The sequence below is a fragment of the Homalodisca vitripennis genome, chromosome 5 (genome assembly GCF_021130785.1).
Source record: "Homalodisca vitripennis isolate AUS2020 chromosome 5, UT_GWSS_2.1, whole genome shotgun sequence".
Taxonomy (NCBI): domain Eukaryota; kingdom Metazoa; phylum Arthropoda; class Insecta; order Hemiptera; family Cicadellidae; genus Homalodisca; species Homalodisca vitripennis.
The window spans coordinates 100,125,845-100,153,683 of record NC_060211.1 but is presented as its reverse complement, the minus strand read 5'-3'; the positions used below and the strand labels follow the sequence as shown (position 1 = coordinate 100,153,683).

The 27,839-nt window shown below is 31.8% G+C and overlaps 1 protein-coding gene across 1 annotated transcript; it reads left to right on the top strand.

Moving 5' to 3' along the window:
* The first annotated feature begins 5,951 nt into the window (after positions 1-5,951).
* On the top strand, positions 5,952-26,880 carry LOC124363896 (parafibromin-like). The gene is made up of 10 exons (XM_046819169.1): positions 5,952-6,082; positions 20,078-20,183; positions 20,683-20,945; positions 21,553-21,763; positions 22,252-22,447; positions 22,800-22,933; positions 23,598-23,722; positions 24,894-25,123; positions 25,840-25,981; positions 26,844-26,880. The coding sequence occupies exons 1-10, from the start codon at positions 5,952-5,954 to the stop codon at positions 26,878-26,880; spliced, it is 1,575 nt and encodes a 524-aa protein (XP_046675125.1).
* The last annotated feature ends 959 nt before the right edge of the window (positions 26,881-27,839 follow it).

Sequence of the window (27,839 nt, the reverse complement as noted above, 5' to 3'; positions counted from 1 at the left end):
ACCTTTTCGTGATTATTAATTTTGAAAAGGTTTTCTTGTTTCAGTTTTGAAGCCGAGCTCAGAGACAACTCATCAGGTTTAAGATTATCGCACATCATCATCAGCTAACACATTTTGTTTGTTATGAATCGTGCGTTTTAAAGAATTAATTTAATTTCCTCGAATACAGATTTTAAATTTTGTGTCTTCTTGGAATTTCTGAAAATGTTTCCGGTTGTACCTTTATTTTGTTAGTGGATCTAAAGTTGCTCCTTGGTTGGTGTTATACTGGCCATGACTGTAGAGTTATTGGACTCAAGAAATCGTCTTGACCACAGATCAACAAAGCAGTGTTAAAATTAGCTGATTAGAGCTGTTACCTAAAATAAAGCACCTGATTGCTGTAGCTTACAAACAGTGCTGTCACATAGTCAGAGTGGATATGGTTTAGTACTTTTTAAAAGTGCATTATGGCCCTTATTTATCAATCGATTATCTTAAACTTGGTACCGTTGAATTTCTAAACTAAACTGGCTAACAACATTTTAATAATTGAGACTTTTTTACTATATGGCATTTTAAAACATTTATACTTAAATTATTTAGGAAGCCGCCATTTTTATAGTAAAGCTTATAAAAAATTTATTTCTTTGTAATTAGACATATTAGGTTATAAAGTTACACTAAAATTTAACATCATTACAACAGGCCACACTTAAATTAAAATACTGAAGTGAGAAATCAAAATGGCGGCAGTTCAGGTAATTATTGAATTTTCGAAACTTTTAATATGAAACTTTGGTTTGTCTTTAGTCCAGGAACAATACTTGAAAATTATATTGGAAAGTTCTGGGACACCTGTATATGTGTGTGCGAGCGGGCGCTCGCGAGTGTGCGAATATTTTTACATACATATGAACTTGTTGAAAATTCAGTAACCTAAATATTATAGTTCTAACATAATGTATTTACAATTAAATAAATTTATTACTTTTATTTATTTGAATACATAATTATATTTGATCATTATTTTATTATTTAAAATTAATCTGCAATTTCGTCTTCATAAATAACTAAAAGACAAACGGTGGTTTATTTTTTTGGCTTAACGTTACCGAAGCTTATCACTCGTGGGGCTCGAAAACAAACTGTCTTATGGATATAAAAATTTTGCATGAAACTTCTTAAACTTTAGTTAATATTTAAAGTTTAAAAATTAAAGATACATGATGGTAAATGTCACGCTATGGGATTTTGCTGAGCGTTAGTAAATATATTTACATTGGACCTGTAGGTAATCATGTTGGCAACGAAATATCTGAATAAATGTATTTGTAAACAAGCTGTGTACAAACATAGAAAGAGGTTTTAACATATGACATATTTATTATCGTATATTATTCATGCTGGAAAAGAAAAAAGAGATATAGTGAACGTCGATAAGAAAATTAGTGCACTCTTGCGTTGTAGTACACTATAGAGAGTGTACGTCACAGGAACTTTTATTTTTTAAATGTTGCTATGGAACCTAACTTAATAAACAAAAATGAGAAAGTATCATGTGGTAAGATCAGTAAAGGTTAAATTTAACTTAACATTTCTGAATGAAACTTTTTGCATTGAGAATGGTGCAGTTTCATGATCAGTTCTTTTATGGTGCATGTCTCCGAGAATATAACTAAACGTTATTTTTGTGTCAATCCATCCATTTGCAGGAGTCTCAATGAATGAAATGAGCTATATCTACTTCAGGGACACTTCTACAGAGGTGAAATGGAAGTCTCATTGTCTCATCATATAGATGCACAATTGAGTGCATTACGATGTTTCTTAGATGATATCTAATGAAGGTGAAGCTACCGAGTGTTTTACATATAATGCAGCTATGGGAGGAAGGGTTGATTCAATTTGAATGTTGAATTTACCTTCAACATTCAAATTCAGTTCACCTTTCTTTTATTGCAGCGTCTGGTATTTGGTGTCTGGTTTCTAAGCCTGAGGCAGCGTCGGATACCAGATAGTGCAATAAAATGAAAGTGAACTGGATCAAAAATCAACATTCAAATTTAATTACCACATCCTCCTATAGCCAGTGCCGGTTTTAGCACTACTAGCGTCCTGGGCGATTTTTCTTCAACGCCCCCTAACTGCAAATTAATCACATACGAAAAAAGGCTATCGGCGCCCCTTTTCGTCCGGCGCCCCTGGGCGGTCGCCCAACCGCGCCCTGCCAAAACGTCGCTATAGCCTATAGCTACCTTATTAGGTAGAGAAAAAGATGAAATAATAAGAATGCAATATTGTTCTCTCAAGCTTATTCTACGGTTTGAACACAATAAATGGACACACATTTAAAATTGAAATTAAGTTAATTAGACAGAACAGTTTTCGTGCATGTGTCGCCTTGTATTCCTTTGGCGTTCTTGAGAAGGTAGACAAACTGTAGTTGAAAGGATCAGTGATGTATACATAAGCTAAATAGATGAAATATTTTTTCCTGAATGCTGTTTGCAATTTAGATTGTTAATTAAAATTATTTACGGATCACACAATATCTCTATTTAGGATGTATTGGGGTTGGGCTCAATTATTGAGAATGAATTGACAATGCATCTTTTCCAATGTTGGACACACGTATACCGCTGGAAACATGTTCACTGATTACGTAGGTAAAATATTCAAGAAGTATCATCAGTAAAAAATAACAGTAGTAATTATTGAATGCTACAATTGTTTCCTGTGTCAATATATATTTACTTCTGTGTTTTAGTAGTTTGTGAAAGTAAGTGCGATTTGATGAACGGTAGAACTACTATTTGTTCAACTAGAATAGATAGAAACGGATGACATATCAGACTACAAAATATAATGAATCTTATTTTTGAAACTGCACTCCTAGCGAAGATTGAAAACTTCCATGGCTAATTTATTTTCTGTTTTCGCTGCCCTAAAGAGTGACCGGATACTGTAGATCTAAAGTTTCCGTAAAAACAAAAAATTTATCCAAAGAATGTTAAGACCACTGTGATTAAATTTATTTCTGGTATTCTTTTAATTTTCAGCTGATTTTGATTTTGAAAGCTGATTTAAACACTAGATCATCATCAAATTGTTTTTCAAAGCCAGAGTCAAAATCTTTTATTGTTATCCGACTATATATATATATATATATATATAAAACATCGACAACGGTTCAGTCAATATTATTTATTTATAAATATAGTTCACATAAGAATTAAAGTATAAAGCACCTGCTTACAATGTAAAATATATCAATATAGGTATAGGCTAATTTAAAAAACTGTGGTTTCGAAGATTGCATCTATTAGCATTAGTAGGTTGGAATATGTTCTTATGATTCATGTAAAGAGTTAGGGTGTGAAGAAGGTAGTCAACTTTATCGATTTATCTCATTCATTAATATATCTTACATAACTGACAAATATGTATTGTTATTTTTTTATTTAGGAATATCCACTGAGTTAAAAATATAGAGAGAACAATTTTAAATAACTTAAAACGCTACGCCGGGTTTTGTTTGGATGTTATTGTTATAACTTGTTTTTAAGAAGGACAGCCAGTGCCTGCCATGAGCTGATGACCTGACGCTGGATCCAGGAATTTCCCATAATCTCCGCCGACAACATCATAAATACCTGCGCTGTCTCTAGAGACGGCGACTTCTCATTATTACGGTTCTTAGAAATATTGACAATGCCGGCACTCGCCACTTCTGTACAACTGCTTCGTATTGATCCGTTACCTTCGAAATGTTATATCCTCTGAACCTATGTTTCCGTTAGATGTACGATTTATCGACTGGACCATAATTAATTGTCCTTAATTAGAAGCAAAATGCCAAGTGTGTTCCTTAACCCGTAATATAATGTAGTGAAGATAAAACATTTTATAACAATCGATGACAAAAACAAACAAGTTAATAGACTTCTTTCATAGCATTCTTTGTAAAGTTCTTAATGTTTACCGCAGCAGTGTTTGGTATCGGTCTTCAAATATGTCATAATAAACTGGTAACATGTATTGGGTAATGTTTAAATGGTGTCCCGTAGCTTCTACTTCCAGAGAAGCTTGTTTTGAATACATATTTGTTATTTCCAAACTAAGCCAATTCAACATTTTATACACTAAGGAGCACGTGACAAATTAATATTAAAATCACACGTGTCTCACTATTATTAAAAATTAACAAATTTACTTTTTGTATTTCTAAAGGTCTCATAAAATTAAAAGTTATCAGTATTGGTTGCTGTGTTTTTCAATGTCTTGACTGAACTAATGTTGGATTGTTTGCAATTTTCCAACCACTTCAGCCACTTTGTGATATGACGAGAACGTGACTCATGATGATACTAATCCTGTAAAAACTAACAAACTCTTACTGATTTACAAACAACAAGTAAAGATTGGCGAAAAATACGTGTTTGACAATGGTTACTTTATAATAATATAGTTTGTTTTATTTACAGAGAAGTTTAAATAGCCGTGTAAGTTTATAAATAATTTAATGTCATCTGGTTACCCAACAACCCGAAGTTTGCGCATACCTATATAAGATTAAAATTACTATTTGTTACTAGCTCCGAAGATAGATAAAATAATATTCGTGAAAGTATTGCTAGAGTAGTATTTACTACTTATTTTACCTTGTGTAGCTATTTTTATGCGAATGAATAATCGTAAAATATGCAATAACGTAAAAGTAAAGTAAAATATAGATGCCTTATTTTACCAGGCGAAGTTAGAGCTAAGCCGCCCTCTCTAGCACAACCTGGGGACCAACGGCCGAGCAGGCATTTCGAAGGCTAATTAAATAATGTGTCAAGCATCTGAAGACGAAATAAAGACTATAGAATAAAACAATCATACACAGTGTCCGAGACCACCCGTCCACTATTTACATGAGGAGAATGATCTGAGCTAGAATCACGAAATAAATTGAAAACCCACTAAATAATCTAATTATTTAAATTTACAAGGTGTTTGTTCCTGGTTTCGTTTCGAATGTCTGAAAGTTCAAAGGTTAACATAGATCAAGTGATACACTATTGTAAAGCATGATTTAAGCCAAACATTTATATTTTGTTTTACGATTTTATTTGTATCATTTTCAAAATGTGGTAAAAAGTTTCCGAAAGTACGATTTCTTCCGACCGTCAAATTAAGGCTGCTTTTACCATTTCTTTTGGTATATTCCTCTTCTACATACGTTCCTTTCAAACTATATCCCACAATGGAACTTTATTAACACTTTTGGCGAATATAAAATTGTAACACAAAGCCTAAAATGTTTGGCATTAAACAAGCTTTAAAATGATTATCACTTGACCTATGGTAAAATTTAACTTTTTCGGGATTCGTAGGTATGACTCTCTATTTTAGTAGCGCTTTGTTAGTTGAAACATTTAAAATTAATTTTATTACATAGGCGATAGCCTATCCTATTTAGTCTGTTTGAAATTTAATTAGTGGTTCTAGCTCATGCTGTTCTCCGGTTATAAATAGTAGGCGTGTGGTCAGGGACACTGCATATTGTTTGTGTTTATAGCCTACTTTAAGAATCGTTAAATAATTCTCATAATCTACTTCAACATGTTAAGATGGGCGGTGTCCACATGTATGTTTATTAAGCTATTGACATTTTTAAGCTATCATTCTACTGTCAAGTATTTTATCTTCCAGCGAGTAAACACCTAATTAAAGTTATTCCATTAGACAGTAAATAGCCTCTCTATCGGCTCTCTTGCCCCCTACCACGTTCTCGCAAACCCCTCCTCCAACCAATCACCAGCGAGCTCCATGTGTTACCCCCACCACTCCCCGGGGTTGCCTTTCCAATTCAAGGTCTTGGTTCTGCCAGTCTATGAGTGTTGCGCTTGTTGACCGTTTGTGGTAGTTAATTAAGTAGTTAAGAGTGAAGTGATAATTCTAATTCTTTAGTGTCGCTCAACATCATGGCCGATGTTCTTAGTCTACTCCGTCTTTATAATGTGAATAAAGAAGACATTATTGAAAAGGACAACCGTATCTTTTTTGGCGAGCAGTCATGGCCGATAGATGCCAAGACCAACTACTTTATGTGGGGGTAAGTGTATATACTTATCTTACTTTATTTATTTTTAAAGAGTATCATACTACTACTTTAATTCACTTTGAGTTTTATTCAATTGTTTTATAACAATCTATGAGCTTTGTTCTAAGCTCTATAGATTAATGTAACTTTTTTATTTGGACTAATTTGTGGTTTATGGCGAATATAGACTTGCCTAGTCTGTTTTAATCTTCTCTACTCACAAAGTATTAACCTAAATTTGTGTTTCAAAAATTGTGTGTTTAATGAATTTCGTTTAGTTTTTAATCACGTACGTTTTGCAATTTTTATCGTTAAAATGTTTTTTGTTTACGATTCTCAATACATTATTACGAGAAAAAATATCCTACATCAATTAAATCGGATTGTGTAACATTCACTGAGAGTTCTTAAAAAACACAGCCATTTTTACTTTATTGGTAATTAACTTAAATTACACGTATTATAACAGAATACTCCAACTGCATTACCGTTGTTAACTGTTTACTGTTAACTATTAACTAAACAGACTAAACGTAAAATTGGACTATTTTCATCTTACCTGCAATCGTATAAAGTTACTATTCATTTAATACCTGCTATTGGAGTTCCAAACCCGTATAAGAAAAGCTTATAGTAAATGGTTACATTTAAAACAACATTTAATTTATGCACTTGAAACTATTATTTTAAAAATTTGCTTTACACGAGTTGTAATATAATAAACACTCTGAATTTTAATGTAACTCATAATTTTAGTTCTACTACTTCATTCGTGGTTAGCGTTGAAACTTGGGTATCCGAGATTGATCTCACACTTATTGTAGAGGAAATTCGATTTGTTTTAGTCTAATTTAAGTTATACTAATAACAGTTATTTCTGTGGTTGTCCAATTATACGTCTTGCATAAAACGTCAAAGATGTTAGATGTTGACTCGTTGTAGACCTATGTAATCAAATAATTTTAATCGTTTTATCACATAAATTGTGCCTTTGATAACAGATACTGTGAGATTTAGTGCATTGTAGGTAAGGTATTTGTAAAATAAAGATACACGTTTATGATTTATTAGAAAATAACTTCATTTTTTATTCATATCTTTGAAAGCTTAGTATAGCTACTTACTTCAAGGGTTGATTGTACTATGAATATTCATTTGCTGCATTCATAGTTGTTATGATTAAACGTACCGGACATTTGTATTCAATCCCGGAAAATTTTGTCTTTTTTAATTTGAAATTTCTACAAGTTATAATAGGTAATGGATCTTTTATTGAAAGATGTAGCTTCTAGACTTTACATGACCTTTAAAATAATGTCATCACTACTACATTGGTGAATGCTTCCAAGTACCGATTCCATGTGTTTACTTCATACCGAGGCTATAAAGACTCATTTCTGTGTCACAGTGACTCTAAGTAAAGTGAATGATTTTAACGTATCCTATTTTTATATAATTTATGAATTACTAAGTTAATCCAAAATATCACTGATCTAACTATAAGAGTCGTTGAGATATCCCCGTCTATTATGGCAGCTGGTCATAATATTAATAATTAGGTATATGATGATTTGTAATACTTAGCACAGTTAATATAATACATTTGTATAGTATTCTTACTTTCTTCTGAACATGGTGAAACTAATTAATGGTACAATGATGCGTGGGGTTGTAGCTGTAAACACTTGAAGTTTAATACGAATGAAAACTAATTTAAGATTATGAAATGACTTAAATTTTAAGCTATATGATTGTTCATACAATATTACTCGTTACTAATTTCCAAAAATATTTATATTCGATTTGTTTTATTAAAGTAAATATATTATATAATGTATTAATTTGCTTGGCGTGTGTAAATATTAAGTTTTAATCAATAGGTGTGTATGGTATTAGTAACTGGTGGTGGGAGGGAAGTGGTTTATCAGGAATTAATAAGGTATCCTTCAGTGTCAGAAAAAGACAAACACACTTGAACTTTAAAAAATGTGGCTTGTTCAAAGTGGTGTTTTATCGTAAAACTATGGTTTATATTATGTTACTAAGAACATTGGATCATGGTACAATATTGCTTATTAATAGGCAATATAAAGATGTGAGAAAAGTATTTTGGAGGATTTTTCATCCGCTACTTTTCAAAATTCACTCTCCGCAATCACTCATTTTCATTATGGTAATAATAATTATGTATAGAGTATTCGTAATGTTTGAGTGTACTGATTGTTATAGTAGAACATTTAAATTGTTACCAAAATTTTATCTGATTTTATCTTAAATTGTGTTAAGTAGTTATATTGTTGCAACTTTAATTCAAGGGTCAAGGAACATATTTTGCCGTTTGTTCGTAGTTATGGCTAATTAATATGCACACAGCTTATGGAAACAGATTTTGTAAAGTTGGAAAAACGGTTCAGAGGATATGACATTTCCAAGGTAACGGATCAATACAAAGTAGTGTTACAGACGTGTTGAGTGCCGGCATTGTCAATATTTCAAAGAATCATAATAATGAGAAACCGCCGTCTTTAGAGACAGCGTAGGTATTTATGATGTTGTCGGCGAAGATTATCGATCTTTCTGTTGTGGGAATTTCCCCGTTACAGCGGCCAGATCATCAGCTCATTGTAGGGTCTGGTTGTCCTTCGTAGAAGCAGGTTATATAATACACAGCGTGCTCGAAAACTCAAAGAAAGGTTTACTATTTGTTGTAAAGCAATGACCCTTGGTATATCAATATCGCCTATCAAAATATAATTTTGTATGCGACTGTCAGGTTTTTATCTCATCAGGGGGACGGTCCACAAGGAGTCAGAAGAAAATCTTAAAATAGAGCATAGGTCGAGTCGTACATCAAATTAAATATCTTTTATAGTAAAACACAGACTCCAACCGGACCTTAAAAGGCTTACCCTACCTAAAACGGCGGCGCTTTGAAGTATCTTAACATATAGAATAGAATATATTTCCATATATATTTTTATATATTTTAATATATTTTTTATTTATATCCGGAGATATTTCTAGAATTTCTTCATTGATGCGACTATTTAGTTCTATATTTCCGGGATAGTTTATTCTTGAAAAGTCATTAGCCTTTACATCCTTTTCAGTAAGTGAATGTTGTTTTTAATGGCAGACACTATTTTGCTAGTTTTGCACACCTTCACTCAAACCTATGTAGAATATTTATTATTGAAGCTAAGTACACATTATTGTATACTTCATATTGTATAATTCAGTACGATACAAGGCAAATTTATCTGTAGATGGATTAATGTTTTTATTAGTGATTTTGTATTAGTTTATTTATAAGTGAAAAAACTAAAAGTCAAACAAATATATCCAAAAGTAAAGTCTTATAAAAATATAAATAATTTACTTTTTTTTCAAAATATACAAATGTCTTAAAAAGGTCTTTATGTAAATCATAAAAATTCCACTTTTCTCAATATTTGTACACATCTTTTGGTAAATAGTGAATTGTTGTGTTTTTACAACATATGACATATTCAAATTCTACCATTTTAAGATATTTTTGATATGTTTGTTATATTTTGAGACCTTTTCTATGTTTACCACGTAGCATAACATTTCTGAAAACAAAACTTTTTTTACTTTTATATCTAAAAATGTTTGGTACAAATCCTAAGAAGTGTTTTGTCAAGAAATACCAGTTGTAAAAAACACATATTATTCCGTCAGAAAATTTTTAAAATGAAGTTAACGTATTACAATAAAAACTCATTGTGTAATAGTAGTGGCCTAAGTTCACCTCAAGATTTACTAGGTCAATCATAGTATTCAATAAATAAAAAATAATGTACTTCATTTTAATTTAGGCTTAGGCTTAAGTATGACGATTTTTATATCACAATTTAGCCTAGAAAATTCTGAATGTCATTAAATTATCATACAATAAATTGATTACAAATAAATTATTGATCACGGTAAGGTTTACGGGTACGAGTTTATAATTCACAAATAAATGTTTATGATACACAATGAGTAATGCCGGTGCATCAATTCGGTGCAGTATTCTCGAAATTATAAAGTTTGATCATAAAATAAACACTTTCATTAGTTTACTTATTCCTTGAAGATAAGTATACCGTACCACTTTTTATAAAATTTTACAAGGAAAAGTTGTTTGATACTAACACAACAATAATATTACGAAAAACAATAAAATATTAGCGGCTAGTGAAACTAGTCAATACTGAAATGTCGCAAACAATGTTTGCATGGAAGGTGTTTCTTTGCAACAAATATCACCGAACAGATGTTTGAAGCAGATGATCTTCTTGAAAAATACATTCTGAACGCAGTGATGTAGTCAAACTCATTCATAAGCAAAGTTTCCCACGGCAAAAGTATAAGGGAAAGTCCCGTTCTTTTGCGTTCTCTTGAAGTGCGTGACCAGACACGGCAAAACAAAATTTTTATTGCAACTTTATAATTTTGGTGCATACGTATTACGCATTATTATTAAATAATCTATAAATGAAAATAATTAGTGAAAGATCACAATTAATTTAGTGTAATATTTGTCCTACTTAAGTTTTTTTGTAGCATAGTTTGATTAAATAGATAAATGCAAAATTGACTAGTGACCAGTTGTTCAACATTGGATAAACATGTTTTGGCGTCTAGTCACTAGTTGTGTAACAGATGGAGGTTTTAATCTATCCAAAATTGCGGTATTTAGTTTCTCTAAAATTTGGTAAATTAGTATATCACATATTATTTTATTTCTTAAAGATAAAATTAATTTAATGCAGTGGAATTTAAAATAAACTACTTAAAGTTACAGAAAGTGTTCAGAATGCTCTCCAAGTTTCTGTTAGTAATAGCCTAGTCTGTGGTATAATCCAATAACAACATTTTGTAACACATCCGAAGGTATTTGCCGAGTTTCTTTATTAATGCGATGAATTAGTTCATGTGTTTTGGCAGGGTTATGTACACTTTTTGTTTAAATAACCCCATAAAATGAAATCTAAGGGGTTTAAATCTGGTGTTCTAAGTTGACACTATATTGTTCCCTTACGCCCTATCGTACGATTGGGAAACTCTGTCTAGCAGCTCATGTACTTGTAGTGGATAATGAGGAAGTGCACGATCATGCTGGCCATACTGTGTTATAACTTTGGCATAATATAGTACGTAAAGCCGGTACAATTTTATCTTCCAACATCAATTCATATGAACCCCCATTAACATTGTCATGGATGACAAAGGGTCCTACAATGCGATTTCCAACTATCCACATGTTCACCTTTGGTGTGTGTGCGTGTGTGTGTGTGTGTGTGTGTGTGTAAAGAGAGAGGGCTATTTCTCATCCAGTGAGTATTGCTATAGTCACAATAACAGAAGTCAAGCCTACTTACATATCCGTGAAGTGTAAAGGTAGCATCGTCTGAAAATATAACCTTACATAAGAAATTACCTGTGCACACACCTATCCAAATTACCTGTGCACACCTATCCATCATTGACTCTTCTATCAAAATCATCTTCCGAAAGCTCCAGAAGCAATTTCAACTTATAAGGATGATAGTGTTTTGTTTTAATAATAATACTTTATTGTCATGGACATTTTATTAACATTTTAAACATTTTTAGCACTAAAAATTGGCTTATACCAGGAAAAGTTGCTGCAGATCTAGATCTAGCTCATGAGCGTGGCTTTCCGACGAATATCTGTAATACGTCTACGGATTTCTCTTCATTTTTAGAAGATTTAGGTACCACTTTTTCACGGCCATTTACATTGCCAGTTTCTTCGAAACTTTGGATTGTTCTACATACTGTAGACTTTGATATTGATGGTCTTTCAGGGAAACTGTCATTAAATAAATACACAACTTGAGCAAATCAGATCACCAGATCAGAGATATCATCTGGTGTAGTAACAAAGTACACAATTAGTCAGTGTTGATAAAACGTGCGTTAAAACCAATTTACAATGCACACATATGTACACTGTAGGCTATCACAAGATAAATTGTGGAAATTTAAAGAAAACTCAAATTCCCTATCTGAATGTATTCTACAAAGATGTGACGTATCACTTTAAAGTTGGAATGACAGTAGGATTGTAATTAACATCATTCACTTACTAACAAGGATGTAAAGGCTAGTGACTTTTCATAAATACCTGTTCCGGAAATCCCATTGTTGCCAACACACAAGAACTAATTCATCGCATCAACGAAGGCACTCTAGAAATACCTTCGAATATGTTAAGAAACTTTAAAACGCCGCCATCTTGGGTAACCCTTTTAAGGCCCGGTTTGCAGCATTGTGTTCGGCAGAGGTCTATTATAAAATACCTTTAGTTTGATGTACTTCTCAACCTATACTCTATTTTAAGATTTTCTTCTGACTCCTGTGGGCCGTCTCCCTGATGAGATAAACTCAATCAAATACACTCTTATACTTTTATAGTTAATAATATTGATATACCAAGTCTAATTGTTTTACAAGAAATTTATAAAAAATTATTAAATCGTTCCGGAGACTTTCCAGGGGGGCACTATATGTAGTGTTTAGTGATTTAAAACTGCTCCTCAGAGGGTGTTGGCTAGTAACTGTCCCGGAATTTTTAATTCTGACCCTATCAGAATTTTTCAGCCCATATCAGTCGCTTAAGCATTTCTCCTTGATAAGCTCCGTGAATCTGTCCACCGAGGCGGTCTGTGCGTGTGGCGATCTCGATTCCTCGCGATTGAAATTTATTACTCACTGATTTATTTATTGTCATTTATATAAAGACTTGTGCCAATATTAAATTGATTTAAATGATTACTGTACATTATGACAGTTAAATATGTTTTGACCATTATTATTAAATGGTCCAAAAATGTGCGAAATGCAACACTGATCTGGAAAGTGCCAAAGAAAAAGTGCAAAAAAAGCGGTGTCCTCTATCACCATGCTCGCTGCAGATAGTAAACTACGGACGCCGTGAAGAGACTACGAAGTAAAAAGGGCACGTGGCGGTGCGACTTGCGTGAGACAGAAGATTCAGCATCTCAGTGGCAAATCTGACACTAAAATATTAAGTTCGGACAACGTCATGGCTCTGCTTCAGACAATTAGAAAAGATATGGCCGATAATATGAAGGAATGAATAAAGGAAAAAAAACAAGAATTTCGGCTTTTAAAATGTGAGCTTCTTGAACAATACACCCGGCGGAACAATATCGATGTTAAAGAAGGCATATATGGAAGCCATTGTGAAACCTTTAGATGTGCCGTACAATAGGAGTGACTTAAATGTAGTCCACCGTATGCCAAGTCTGGCACCCAGCATCCAACTATCATCGCAGCTTTTATGTATCGTGGCACAATGGATATGTGGCTTGCGGCCGCTAGAAAGAAGAAGCTGATGACAACAGACATCTCAAAGCTACAAACAAACTCCACTCATCACTAGATTGCTATCTGAGTATTTCGGCAATATCCTAATGAATGATAAACATCTACAGTAAGTTTGTATTAATTATTCTTTATCTTGGTCCGTCGTTAGTATAATACGGTATATGGGGGTAGACAGATTTCGGACTCAAGATGACAAAATTAAGGAAATGACCTCACTACTTAAACTTTCTAGACAATGCACTCGAATAGTAGTCCATTCCTGGAAATTCCAGTTATCTGGGAAATCTATTGATTTGAACTTCCGCTCCTATTCGGCAAGTGTATAATACAAACAGTGATCGAAGAAGACCGGATGCAGAACATTTTAGTCCTTTACGACCGTATGCCGCTAACGATAGGTATCACTCAAATGATGAAGCAATTCGGTGAAGACCGGATACAAGAGATTTGAGTTCCATTTAAACTTAGAGTTGCTATTCATTGCTTCATGCCACTACTAAATATTTTTAAGTTCGTTCATATAGTGATCCCTGAATAATATTTTTAGTTACTAGTAGTAACTAGCTACATCGATCGCAACAAATTCTTAAATATATTTTAAACCCTGTTAGTTTTATTAGTCTTTAAGATAAATTAAACAGTTTAAAATTTGAAATATCGTAGTTAATTAAAGATACAAATGCTAAAAAATATTTGAAGGGTTCACGATAACAATTCATGTTAAAACTAGTAGTCCCGCAGTTTCGTACGCAATTTCGAAGGCTGTCGATGAGCTCTTCTGGTTCAAATAATTTATATTTCTGACGCCAACGTTGAGATTTCCTTGTATCTACGACCAAGAGAATCTGTCTAAAAGTGTATACTTATGGCCATTGTAATTTATTCCAGGCTATATATATTGTGTGCCTTAGTAAGTGTCGTTATATTGTTTGCTCGACCAAGGAAACACACACACACGCACACACACACACACACACACACACACACACACACACACACACACACACACACACACACACACGCACATATATATATATATATATACAAAGGTAGTTATTGAGAAGACTAGTTGTGTGGAAATTTAACTAAGATACGTTTAATAAATGTCTTTAAATTTATAATAAATGTGATATAGTAAAGTTTTATTTGATATTTGTATTACATTAGGCCTACTCACCAAGCACTGCGTACTAAATATTTGTTAAAATTTACAATTTAAAGTAGAAAATACTTGTAAGAAATTTACAAGGTTTTTAATCTTGTAAATTTCTTATCTGGATATTTTTCTTACTCTGTGTTTAACAGTGGTTGCAGAAAAGGTTGAATAAGAAGTGTTGTTACTATAAAGCTAATACTATGCTTTCAGGACCAAATATAAACAAACTGAAAATAGTGATAAATTAATTACACATATGATTGTGCTATACAACAATGTTTCATAGAACAGTTGACTAAAGGTAACAGGCTCTTTCAATCTAAACTATCGGAAAAATCCATTTACCTGATTTTTCCGAGCATTTTACGATACTTTGATAGTTATTTTGCTTGCGGGGCAAAAAAGAATCCACAAATCAAAGACCATTATAATCGTTACTCGTTATTCTTAGGATATAAATGGTGTATTTAACCCGACATTCAGTTACGGATATAACTTGTTTTTCAATCTTTCTGTATCTGTCTTCTTCTGTAGCTAGACAGAAAGAACTAGTAAGAAGACAGTAGTCTACTGTACAATATTTAACAGATCTAGAGTGTAAATCTCGAAACATCCGTTCAAGTGCTGTAGAGTGAGTACGGCGATCCCCTGTCAATCCCTCGTCAAAAAAAAACCCCATGAGTCGGACAGTGGGTCTTAGGACGGGATCGTGGACCCACTATCCACCCCTTAAGAAGTAGGAGAGAAATGACTAACAGTTTTACGACGTGGACCTACAGTCCGTTTACCAGCTGGGTTAGATTGGAACCAAGAATTCAAGGGCAGCATTTTTATTTCCAACAGACAGTTGTTTTTTTCTTTGTACAAGATTTAACTGGTTTTATACAGTCGGTGCATGGATATATTGTTTTTGTTTATTATTTCCATATTGTTTATACCATTATAAGATTAATATATTTCGGTTTAGGTAATGCTATTGATGATTGCATTTTGAAAGTTTTAACATGTAAATTATAAATAAGGCACTTTATTTTTTAAATACATTAAACATATAAGTTTTATTGGTTAGGCAAATTATTATTTTTCATAAAAAGCTAAAAATTCTATTATCACAGTGAAACCAATTATTTTGAACAATTATTAGTCGAAGAATAATAAAATATAAGCTGTTTGTACTATACCACGATCATTATAATTCTCGTTTATTTAATTTTATTTTGTTATATTTTTCACTGTGTATCGTAAGGTAGCATGTTTCCGTACTTAAAAAATTCATGAGAAGTTTTCTGTACATAACTGTTTAGTATAAACAATCAAGTATATTAGTCAAATTTTGAATTACTTTGTGTGTGTAATGTAATTTATATAATGATGTTAATTATATTTTATAACTCAATTCGTGTTATGGAGAAGTGAGAGCTGTTTCAATAAATTAGAAATAACATTAGTTATATCAGTTATATCAACCTTGGCGGTCTGTACATATTATTAACTCTTATTTGAATAAATATATGATTACATTTCTACTTAGTAAGATGAATTATGAGTGGATTAGTAAGAAGAGTGGTAGTGAGGGAATTTTTTCATTACTTGAACAAAATTGATGAGTTCACGAGTGCGTATGTGAGGACCATACGGGTATGCATGTTACGAGCGTGTTATGGAGGTCCCTAAACCATATATTGTATCCGTGAGTCGTATCAGTATAAGTGCGTGTGTATGGAGTTATATGTGTGCTTCTGTGCAAATGTAGCCTAAATACAGATGAGTTATATATGTACGTGTATTTATGTGTGTACGCGTTTATATGTGAATGCATATGTGGAATACGTGCGTGTATGTAGTTAAATGGAAACTGTATGTATACAGTTTCTGTTCGTGTAGTTTGTTTAGCAAAATTTAGATATAATATTGCGATGATATTTTTAATTTATTTAGTTTTTGTTTACCGTGGTGAGGGACAAGAGTGAGCATTCTTAATTAGTGAATGGAGTTCTGTGTGTGTGTGTGTGTGTGTGTGTGTGTGTGTGTGTGTGTGTGTGTGTGTGTGTGTGTGTGTGCTTTTTATCTTTTTCATAGTTTATAAAATATGTTTCTTGCGTACTCTTTAAGCTCGTCTCGTATGTTGTCTTACATCTTATAGCCATATAACTTCATTGAACTGAATTTGTTGCCTCTTTGTCATATGACTTTCATTATCATAAGTGATTAATTATCATTGCCACACATAGATTATATATGAAAAATTATGAGTACTTTTTACCCTGCTTAAATTGATTGTATCCTTGCTTTGCAATTAGTTATTTTTAGTTTATTTAAAATCTTACAACTATAATTTTGGTCCAAATCGTCTAAAATGTTAAAAAAAAATGTTAATGAAATCAACTAGGCCTAATACGAATGATTTATTATCTCTATATAAGAATGAATGAGATTAATCGATAAGGTTCAAGTAACCATGGATAATAATTAGCCTAATATCTGCCCTAAGATCGGAATGTTGTTTAAACAAGATATTGTATATTCACAAGTGGTTCATGGAAAAGAATGTTTACGTATATACACTACATTCAGAAATAATTATAATAACCCTATGCGTTTGTTTCTAAATATCAACTGGCAGGTGTCTAAAAGAAGTTAAATGATCTCAAATCTTGTTGCACTACACTATAATTTTACTAGCAAGCATGTATTCAAACCAATTCAAAACAAATCTTTAATTGCTCGTAACAATTGCAAACGACATGATTTAATCGAAAATTTTAATCTCTCACACCGCATTACCACCACGTCCAAACTTACATAATTTTTCATACATTCCAGTCTTATTCATCCTTCCCCAATTTCAACCCACTTCCAGCGCTGGAGTCAGTCATCCAATTGGGCGGTCTCCCAGTTAAACGCCAGAAACTTGTCAACGCTGTATAGTGCATTTGACACCAGAAAGCGTTTAAAACTCCTTGGGTGTTTAGGCATTTTTTCATAGAATTTGGCAATCTGTTGATGAAATGAACACCTGCCTGCGAAGGCAAGTGCTCATAAACCACCGTTCATATCTTTCAGTATGGTAGTTATGTCTGCCTTGAGTGTCATACCCGTGTATGTCACGTTTCCTGGTTAGGGCACATTTAGACAAACAGAACGAAGATGTTTCTTAAATGTAGAGACTGGGTAAAGTCAACAGTTGTAAAATTTTTAATGCTGTCCTGCACGACTCTATGAAATTCAACTTTGTAATAGTACCAATAGCTTTTTTTGGAATTTGAACACCCTTACTAAATTATAGCCTACACAGGCCCCCGACAACACCACTCCTTAGGAAAGGTGAGAGTGTATTAGTTCATAATATGCCACAATTAATACCTGACTGGAACAGTACCGGGCCAAAGACCTCAACACGTATATTCCTGAGGACAGTTTGGCTCACAATGCTCGATGGGATTATTCCATGTCAACCCTCGATCGAGGAGTATTCCAAGAAATGTTGAGTAGACTTCATCCAATATGGAATCTGCCAACATGACGGCTGACCCACATTGTGAGTGCACTAGACACAGTGCCAAATTCAGCACGTTCGATTTCAAAGAATTCGTTTGATGGTTGAGGCTATTGAAATATTGAACACAATGTTTGATATCGATAAAGGTTTGTAGCTCAAAACCTTTTTCTGAGCTATCTCTGAAACAGAGAGTTGTGTCATCAGCAAACTGCACGATTTTACCATCCAGCAGCGAGGAATGTACGTCGTTAACGTATAATGTGCAAAGGATTGGACTCAGTATAGAGCCCTGAAGAACTCCATAAATTAGTTGAATTGGTTTGGAAAATTGGTTTAAGGTTTGAACCACTTGAGCACTTTGACTTAATAATGATTTAAGCCATAAGAGTCGCATGCCTCGGACGCCATGAGATTCTATATATATATATATATATATATATATATATATATATATATATATATATATATATAGGCCTATATATATAATATGGTAAAACGATTGTATAAAATATTAACAACAATAAAATTCAACAGCAACAATAAAATCTGAACAATAAATAACAAGATCTATGTGATTGATTGTAGCATAAATATATGTCAGGAGTCAGAAACCGAACTGATGTCCTCGAGCGTAACTGATAAGTACGCGATCGTTTCTGCCACCAGAGAAGTTGTTATGGAGATTGTTACTACTTGTATTTATGTTGCGTGCTCTAAAGTCATGTCAAACAGCATGTCCTTGTACACTTGCATTGCCTGTCTAACCTTGTTAGCTTGATGGTTAGCTTTTATGGCTAGTTACTACTTACAAGTCTTAATGTTGTCCTATTCGTTTTGATCCATTGATGTAATATAATCTCTGCGTAAATAATCTCGTGAATTCATCAAAACCTTTCGTTATATCTTAAAAACTGAAATTAAGGAATATTGAAAGTTATAATTTTGTTGAAGTACATTTTATGGCTTTTCCAACATAAAAACTTGAAGTTATTGTTCGTAAATCTTTGTTATATGTCCAAAGTTATATTATATTAATTATATTTAATTTGTATAAATATGTATATTACGTTTATGAGTCTATAAAAATAGCAACGAATTAAAAACTTTAATTATGTTTTAATGAGTATTAAAAAATAGATAATTAATGTTCGTTGTTAGTATAATATATTAAAAGAACTGGTACCTGTTAACACCGCAATCTTTTAAGTTTTTATGATATTGAATTGCCATTGATTTAACGGCTTTTTATATAACTAGATTTCTATGAAATTAATATTACTAAATTAAGTTGGTTGAGTAAAAACATATTGTACTATTTTATTCCTAAAAAAAACGCCAGGAATGTAGGTAATATTTTCTTGTTTTGACTATATTTTAAAATAAATGCAGAATTTTAAAGTACAAAAACAAAACACATTTTTTTACAAAAAACTAAATATAATACAAATTAAAAAATTTCAGGTTAGCATGAAAATTTATAAGTAGTTATTGCAGTAAATAATTTGATTTAAAGTCCAAATGTAAATATAAACACGCTTAATTGTGCCTTACCTTATGTTCACTTAAAAAAATTACGTAAAACAATTTAATAAAACTTGTCCCGAAGAAACGACAAAACCATTCATTAACTTTTTAAAATATAAATTAAATTAAACAATTTCAAACTAAAAAAAACATAAGTATAAAGAGATATAAAAATACAATAGATGCTGGGTTTATAAGATATTTATTTCTTTTTTAACAGAAAAACGAGCAATAAACAAATAGAAATAAGTATAAGCAGAACCCTGTATAAATTTAAGATATAATTTTCTCTGACATAATCTAAGATTGAAAGTGATACCATTATAAATGGATTTATATTATGAACAGACAGTTTTTAAATTGTGATAAATACAGAGATATTAGACCACAGATAATACTTATGAAACATAAGATCATTATTCCTTACAGTGAAATGTTTTTGCAGGTCTGGTAAAGATGGGGCTCCAAAGGAATATTATACATTGGGGTGTTTGTTATTTCTACTCAAGCATGTCAAACTGCCACATTCTACGTATGTCCGAAAAGCTGCGGTAAGTATCTTACGAATATTGCATTTTATCAACGGCGTATCCTTAGTTTAAAGAGAATGTATCACAAATTGCATTTAAAGCGTTAAATACATTGAAAAATGTAAATAATTAATGAAAACATTGACTTGAACATGAGCAAAATTTAATTAATCTTCCACGAAGTATCATATTACCTAACGCTCAGCTAAATTACATGGAGTGACTCACATCATTGTTGAACTCAGTGTTGTCTAGATAGAAATGAGCATCGTGTAAAATTTAGTCTAGTGACCATTTTGTTTTCGAGATATTGTAAGGACATAAAGGCAGAAAAAAACAATATTCCCAGTCCTTCTAGTGGTAGGATTTGCCAACGCTCATCCAATAAATGAATGATAGAATGTTTTAACGGATTTATAGTTGCGTTACGTTTTTTGAAATTTTTTATTATAAATACGCTTAAGTTCTATATTTTATAAATTTATTTTTTATGTGTTTATAACTCTTGAATTTGATGTAGGCTGAAAACATACAAGCTGTGCGAAGACCTGACCGAAAAGACGTTCTGGCTTACCTACATGGACATACAGCTACCTCAGCAAATATTGATAAAAGTGCACCTGTAGAAACTCTGACACCAGTAAAACGTGCACCTAACGAATCAATAGAAAGCGTGGCAAAGAAACCGAAGCTAGAAGATGTTCAAGTTAAGAGGTTGAAACAGCAGCTTGCTGCGAGATTGGAGACACCCAAAGAAGTGTCCGTAACTGTTGACAACATAAAGTAAGTGAATTTGGGTATTCATTATAGTAAAGGCTTAATTTTAAAATAAATTAAACATGTCTAATCGAGTACGAAAGACCTGTTTAAAAAATATTATACTGTTATGCTTATTACATAGCTAATTTAAGCCACCGAGTGTTTTGCATTAAAACATTTTTTTAACAAAACGTAATTAATATTCTACAGAAATATTAATAGTTATTATCAAACTTGGACTTATTACTCCTCAATGCATATCAAATGTTACTAAAGGCTTAACACTCCTAATTAAATCGGTAATTTGTTCTCTTGAGGAGTTCTAACTACCTATAAAATATTTTAAGTCTAATTTATTGTTATAATACTATTAATTCGTTTAAAATAGCCTACTGTATGACTCATGGCCTGTTGAACTCATACTTAGTATTTTTATCGTCTGAGTGCGAAGGAAATAAAAGTTTTGAAAATTATCACAACCTGTACCTCACCAACTGGCCAAGATGCAGTAAATTATTCGTTATTCAATACTATTTAGCTTTATGACTATCGTTCTTAAACAGTAGCAACAATAGAATAATGTATTTCACGTCACTTAATGGTTTTATGACTATGTAAAATCTCCTTTCAGACCCCTATCTGAAACAATGTCAGTAGAAGAGATAGCTGCCATCAAAGCGAAGCGCTTGGTCAAGAAGAGGACTACTATTAAAAGACAAGATGATATTGGTTCTGAACCCAAACTTATGATGGACGTCGATGAAGAAGACATGATTAAAGACATATTAGCCAGAGAACGTCGGGGAAGGACTAGAACTACAATATTACAAAGCACAGGAAAAGTAAGTTGATTTATAGGTTTAATCATGGTGAAACTTGAATAATATATTAAAGGTTTTGTTACAGAATCCAGAATTATCTTAGATATTCAGTTTTGAAGAGTCATGGAAATACATTTTCAGTGCATGAATTCGTTACACCGTACAATATCTAACTTAATAATCTTAAAGTATGGGTGTATTTACTGTTAAGCCATATAAAACATTTCTCAGCAATATTTAGTCTTTAGTTGGAAAATAGGTAATAACTCAGTTAGGATACTTCTTGACTGATTTTTAACAGTGTTATTAAGTGTTGTTGTCTTTGATTACATTATAATCGTTACTGATGATTGGCTGGAAATATATAATAAAACGTAGCACAACGGTCCATGATATGGTAACAGATTTTCTACTCATGTAAGAGTAACATCCTTATGCAGTAGGCTACTTTACTAAATCTGAATCTACTTGAATAACATTTCATTTAAATGTTATTATATTTTTTTCAGATGTTCGCACAAAACGTGTTTGCCATTCTGCAGTCAGTAAAAGTAAAAGAGGAGAGCAAACATAGACCTCCTGCTGCAACACCGACCTTGACATATAAACCCACTCCCATCGTACGGCCCCTCGCTCCTAGAGTCATCCCTCAGGCCAATGTGTACAACCGTTACGGTCAGGAGCGGTTCGTAAGACAGGAGAAAGGTAAATTTACCACATTATTTATAAGTTTCCTTCTTGTGTCAAGAGAATTATAATTATTCAACGATTATATGTACCATGATATGATCTTGTTGAGGAACATATAGTTCGCACTCAAATAATATTGAATCGTTTTGATTACTATGTAAGTTTATAATTCCAAAGTCTCAGGTGATTCATTCTGGAATAGGAGTTAACTAGTGTCAAATCTCCTACCGTATGTTTCAAATAACCAGTCTTATTCTCAACAAGAATGTCATAAGAGCTCAAAAGATTATTTTAACTTTATATAAACGATTTTATATTAGGTTAATATGTGATTAATATTCTTTAAATTTAACTAAAACTGTTACAGAGACAGCAGGGTTTAAAATCAATACAATGGGAACATACCACGGAATGTCCTTGAAGTCAGTGACTGAAGGCGATCAACCGAAGAAATTGCCAGCCCCTCAGACATATCAACCTGAGACCATTCCAACAGCAATGGTAAAGTTCTCTCAGTTTGGTACAAATTAAGTTCATACTTAGTTTAGTTATATTTAAAAAAATTAAGTCACATACTCAAATCATATTTGTTGTGTTCTATTATTACAAGAAAGAAAGAAGCATCCCAATCGTAGAAGAAGTAAAGTTTATTTGGTATGATACTAAATATCTTACAGTAAGAAATTAAGTTTTGAAATGTTGTATGAAAGAAAATGAACAATATAGATAGTAATTTTGAGTAGTCAGCAGATAATGTCGTGGATTGAATGAAATTATGAAGAGGCTATTAGAAACAGACATTGTTGAAATTAACCTCAGATATATGTCTGGATTGCTCTGTGACGCATACTAACCGATATAATAGATCAAATTCTTTTTGAAAGTTTAACAAGCCACCATCTTGATTCAAAATATGTGATAAGGAATGAGTACAAATAACCTTGATTAAGTAAATTTCAAGTAAGAGGGAAGAACGATATGTACTCTTCAACGTTTTCGTTATATCACTATTTCTTGAATTATATTCACAAATCATAGTTATATATAATACATGATGAACTCCAGACACCAATGAGTTTTGATGGGATACCATTAAAAAATTCATTGTTGAACTGTATCTATCTGTGTTCGGTTTTTTGTGTAAAATTGTATGATGTTATTACAGACTGGTCTCAAGTTGTGTTCCCAACCGGCAAAGAGAACCTCTCGTACTCCTATCATCATCATCCCTGCGGCGAACATCTCTCTCATCACAATGTACAATGCCAAGGACATCCTGCAGGACTTAAAGTAAGTAACTCATTATAGTAGTATACCTATGCTACATATAGTATAATATAAAGAACTTTGAGCAAATTAAAAACATTTGTAAATACGTTTTAAAAAAGTTCTCTGCTTTAAAAAATACTATAAAATAATGTAAAATGTACATAGTAAAGCTATCTGTTTTACCTTATAGGTATTTAAGGAGTATGAAGTTAATCAAACATGAATTTGTTAAGTTATTAATTTTTATACGCCATATTTTTGCCAGATTGAACTAAAATCACTAGGTGCAATTTTGTTCTTGCCGTGTAAAACTAACTAAATTTGTTTAAACCAATTAAATTACCTCCTTGTTTATTACACTACTTTTTATGAGATTCTATAACTAAAGTGTAAACTTACAACAAGTAAGGCACTAGAGAGGGCTCAAATTGAGAATCTTATACAACTTAATGTGTAATTAGTTTATGGAAAAGTGGAAAGTCTGTAAAATGCTGCTATGTTAATTGAATTAGTTTAGGCCAAGTTAAAAACCTAGCTATTTAATTCATATTTTAAACTAACCCATCAATTTGCTCATAACCCTTAACGACTCACAAAAAATCTTTTTAATAAGAAATAAAATTTACAAAAAGGACCCTATTTTATTTCTCATAATTTAAATTAAAAACAAATTGATATATTATATTATATTATTTGGAATTTATACTAATTTTAAAGTTACAAAATCCAAATATAGGTAAGTTTCTAGATGGAGTTTGTTTTTATGTTTAGTTATAATGCTTTACATCATTATAATAATTTACAAAACAATAATAAAGTATAAGGAGCATTAACTTGAGTTTTATAAATAATATCAGCAGCAATGGTATTGAGAGCTGTAGTTTATTATTATAGTTGTTGGATGGAAAAGTAAAAGTGTTATGATTTAAAACTAGCACAGTAAATAATCAAGTTGTTGAAGAACATAACGAATTACCTTATCAATTGGTAATTTTTGGTACGGATGTAATTGTTTATTAACAGTTTTCTTTAATTATTTTATAAGTAAATACTTGTGCTTAAATTTATTTTATACAAATAATTGTAAAGTATTTTTAATGAATCACAGAGAATGGTAATTATATTAACAGCTTTAAATTATCAACTAACACACATAGTAAATTAATCTTCGTTCCTTGGTTTCTTCTTGCAGGTTTTTTACAACAGAGGAAAAAAAGGCCCAAGGTGCTAAACGAGAAAATGAAGTTTTGCTCCAACGGCGAAAGAATGGATTGCTGACAGTTCCCTACAGAGTAATTGATAATCCTATGAAGCTGACTCCATACGACTGGGACCGAGTCGTGGCTGTCTTCGCTTTGGGCCCTACTTGGCAGTTCAAAGGGTGGCCCTGGAATGGAAATCCGGTGGAAATATTTTCTAAAGGTAAGTGACAAACCTCAACTAAAGAAATATTTGTTCCTTTAGTATGTCTTTAACAAACAATGAATGGCGGCAACAACAGATAAAAATTCTGTTAGGTCATGGTAGTGAAGTAACTTTTACTAACTACATTTTAAAGTATATTATAAATAAACCTTTTACTTTAAACATAATTTGTATTGAATGTTTTCACTTAGAACCATTCGGGATCATAATTTCAGTCCCAATATATTTATTACTCTTTCAAAATCTGCTTCAAAGCGAAATTAGGGGAAATCTGATGTAATAAAAAAGAATTTTTTATTGTTTGAAAATAATAATTATTTCCATTACTTAGCAAATTAGCTTTCACTCTATTCTATTTGATGAGTTATGAATTGCTTAAATGTCCTTACAGTTATATGTTTAATACACTTTTCTTTAAAGTAGGTCTAGATTATTCTATGCCACGTATAATCATTAACATGTAACTAATGAAATCAAGAAATATTTATAAATTTTTGCAGTTAAAAAATAAAAGTATTAAACCACATCTTGTAAGACAGCAAATATTTAACTGGTGATAATTTCACATTAAAAATAAAGTAGTCAATTGATGTAGATTCTTGCAGATTGCATATAAAATTACAGGAAAGTAAAATAAGTAAATCTAAAATAGCTAAATATTTATGTATTAGTTAAGTATTAGTTATAACTGTTATTGTATTATTTTGTTACAGTATGTGGTTTTCATCTTAAATATGATGAGATGCGGATGGATAAGAACGTGCAGGGCTGGGATGTCTCTGTTATTCAATTATCTCGGACAAAACGACACTTGGATCGTGCAGCACTCATGGCCTTCTGGGAAAAACTAGACAAGTAAGTAATATATCTCAAAATTTAAATTGTTTTATTAAAAGACTTATTTATCTGTCCACTACTAATGCTATAAAAGTTTATGAAAGACTAAAATCTCATCCAACAAATCTTTTTGAAACTAACATAATAATACTAAAAAAAAACATTCATACGTTAACAAAGTAACATTTATTGATACTTGAAACCGTATTTCTTGACATAACCGTACTGTATCAAACATGTATAACACTGTATGTATTGGAAAAACTACTTAGAAAAACCTCCATTAGTAAATAACACTAGGGAAGATCAACAGGAATAGCTGCTTTTGGAAAAAGAACTAGGAATGGGATTGGCACCTTTTATCCTCCAAAACCGAAGTTACCAATAAAGTGCTGACTTTTAGTAAGAGGTCTCTGGTAAGACTGAGACTGCTCAAAATCATTGAGGTCCATTAGGGTTATTGCTCAGTCTCCAACCCCATTCAGAAATATTTTTTTTCTGACTGTTACTTTAATCAAAATGTTGTTCATCTACATCACTGTTAATAAACAAATCGTTGCGGTAAATTCTCCATCGTTAAAAAACGCAATAAACACTTCATTCACTCCTGTTCTCCTTGATACGTGTTGTTTTAAGGTATATGTAATAATAACTATGTACCCTCTACCACTATATTAAAGTGTATGCTTTTTGTGTATTTGCAAAGTTCCAACTCTTTGCAAATGTTATAACCGATATGGAAGATGGCTCATTTATCAAGAATGATCAAAACTATTAAATTTATAAATTAATTCATTGAAAGAAAATGAAGTATTTGTACCTTTGAAAAATAACAAATAATAATTTACATGCAAAACTAATTTTTTGCATTCTGTTTCAGGCACTTGATGAAGAACAAACCTCACCTTCGATTCTGAAATTCTACTCGTGAGCCTCCTATGTGCATGTTTATTTCTCTCTAACATATATTCAGATTATCGTTAATAAACTTTGGTTTTGAAGAGTCTCTAATTTGTTTGTTTTTATCACCCCTTTTCACAATAAAAACTCTTGAATAGTTCTATTGGTCAAATTATCTGCAATGTACAGTCTCAGAGACCATGTTCTGAAGTAATCAGTTGATAGATACGTTTATCTTATAAAACATTAAAAAAATTAGTTGCCAACTATTTGAAAAATTATGATAAGGAACCAATCATAATTAGCAATAATAAACCGAAAGAATAACTTCAGTTTAATAATCAAAGATAACATCTGATTGATTCAATATAAAGACAATAAAAGTAATATTACATATAAAAATATATTCCTAAGCTCTGCAGAACACAGAAAACATTTGAATTAAATTAAAGTTACGTTGTATTTTTTTACATAAATACTGATATAGGCTACTATGGTTTGTGTGGATAAAAATGAAAATGAGAAAGAAGGGATCTTATTTGTTGTGAATGTGTCAGAAAATATCCGCGTATCCGATGCTCTAGTCACGTGTCTGTCGGATAGGATGCAGTGTAGGCTTTATGGTTTCAGAGGATTAATTGGATAGGATGGAGTTTATGTGCATAGCATATACATGTTACACAGGAATACATGTTACTTATTCCCTATGCAATGATAACAACTACTTGAAAACCTAAATGTATATGAGCAGCCTTATTAAAAAAAGATATTTATACATAAAAATTTATCTGAATTGTATTTATTGCTATACAGATACAGAACTATCAATTAACAATTTCAGATTTATATAAAAATATGATAAAAATAAAGATTTAAAAAAAAGTTTAACAATAATTAGGGTTTTATTTGTGCTTGGACATAATTAATTTACACTCACCCGCACACTCAATTTATACACAGCCATATACATAATTTT

What these genes read in the sequence shown, in the direction of transcription:
- LOC124363896 (XM_046819169.1), top strand. Translation starts at nt 5,952, where the DNA reads ATGGCCGATGTTCTTAGTCTACTCCGTCTTTATAATGTGAATAAAGAA. An exon ending in AGACCATTCCAACAGCAATG is followed by an intron (nt 22,934 to 23,597) that starts GTAAAGTTCTCT and finishes ATGTTATTACAG; the next exon opens with ACTGGTCTCAAGTTGTGTTC. An exon ending in GGTGGAAATATTTTCTAAAG is followed by an intron (nt 25,124 to 25,839) that starts GTAAGTGACAAA and finishes ATTTTGTTACAG; the next exon opens with TATGTGGTTTTCATCTTAAA.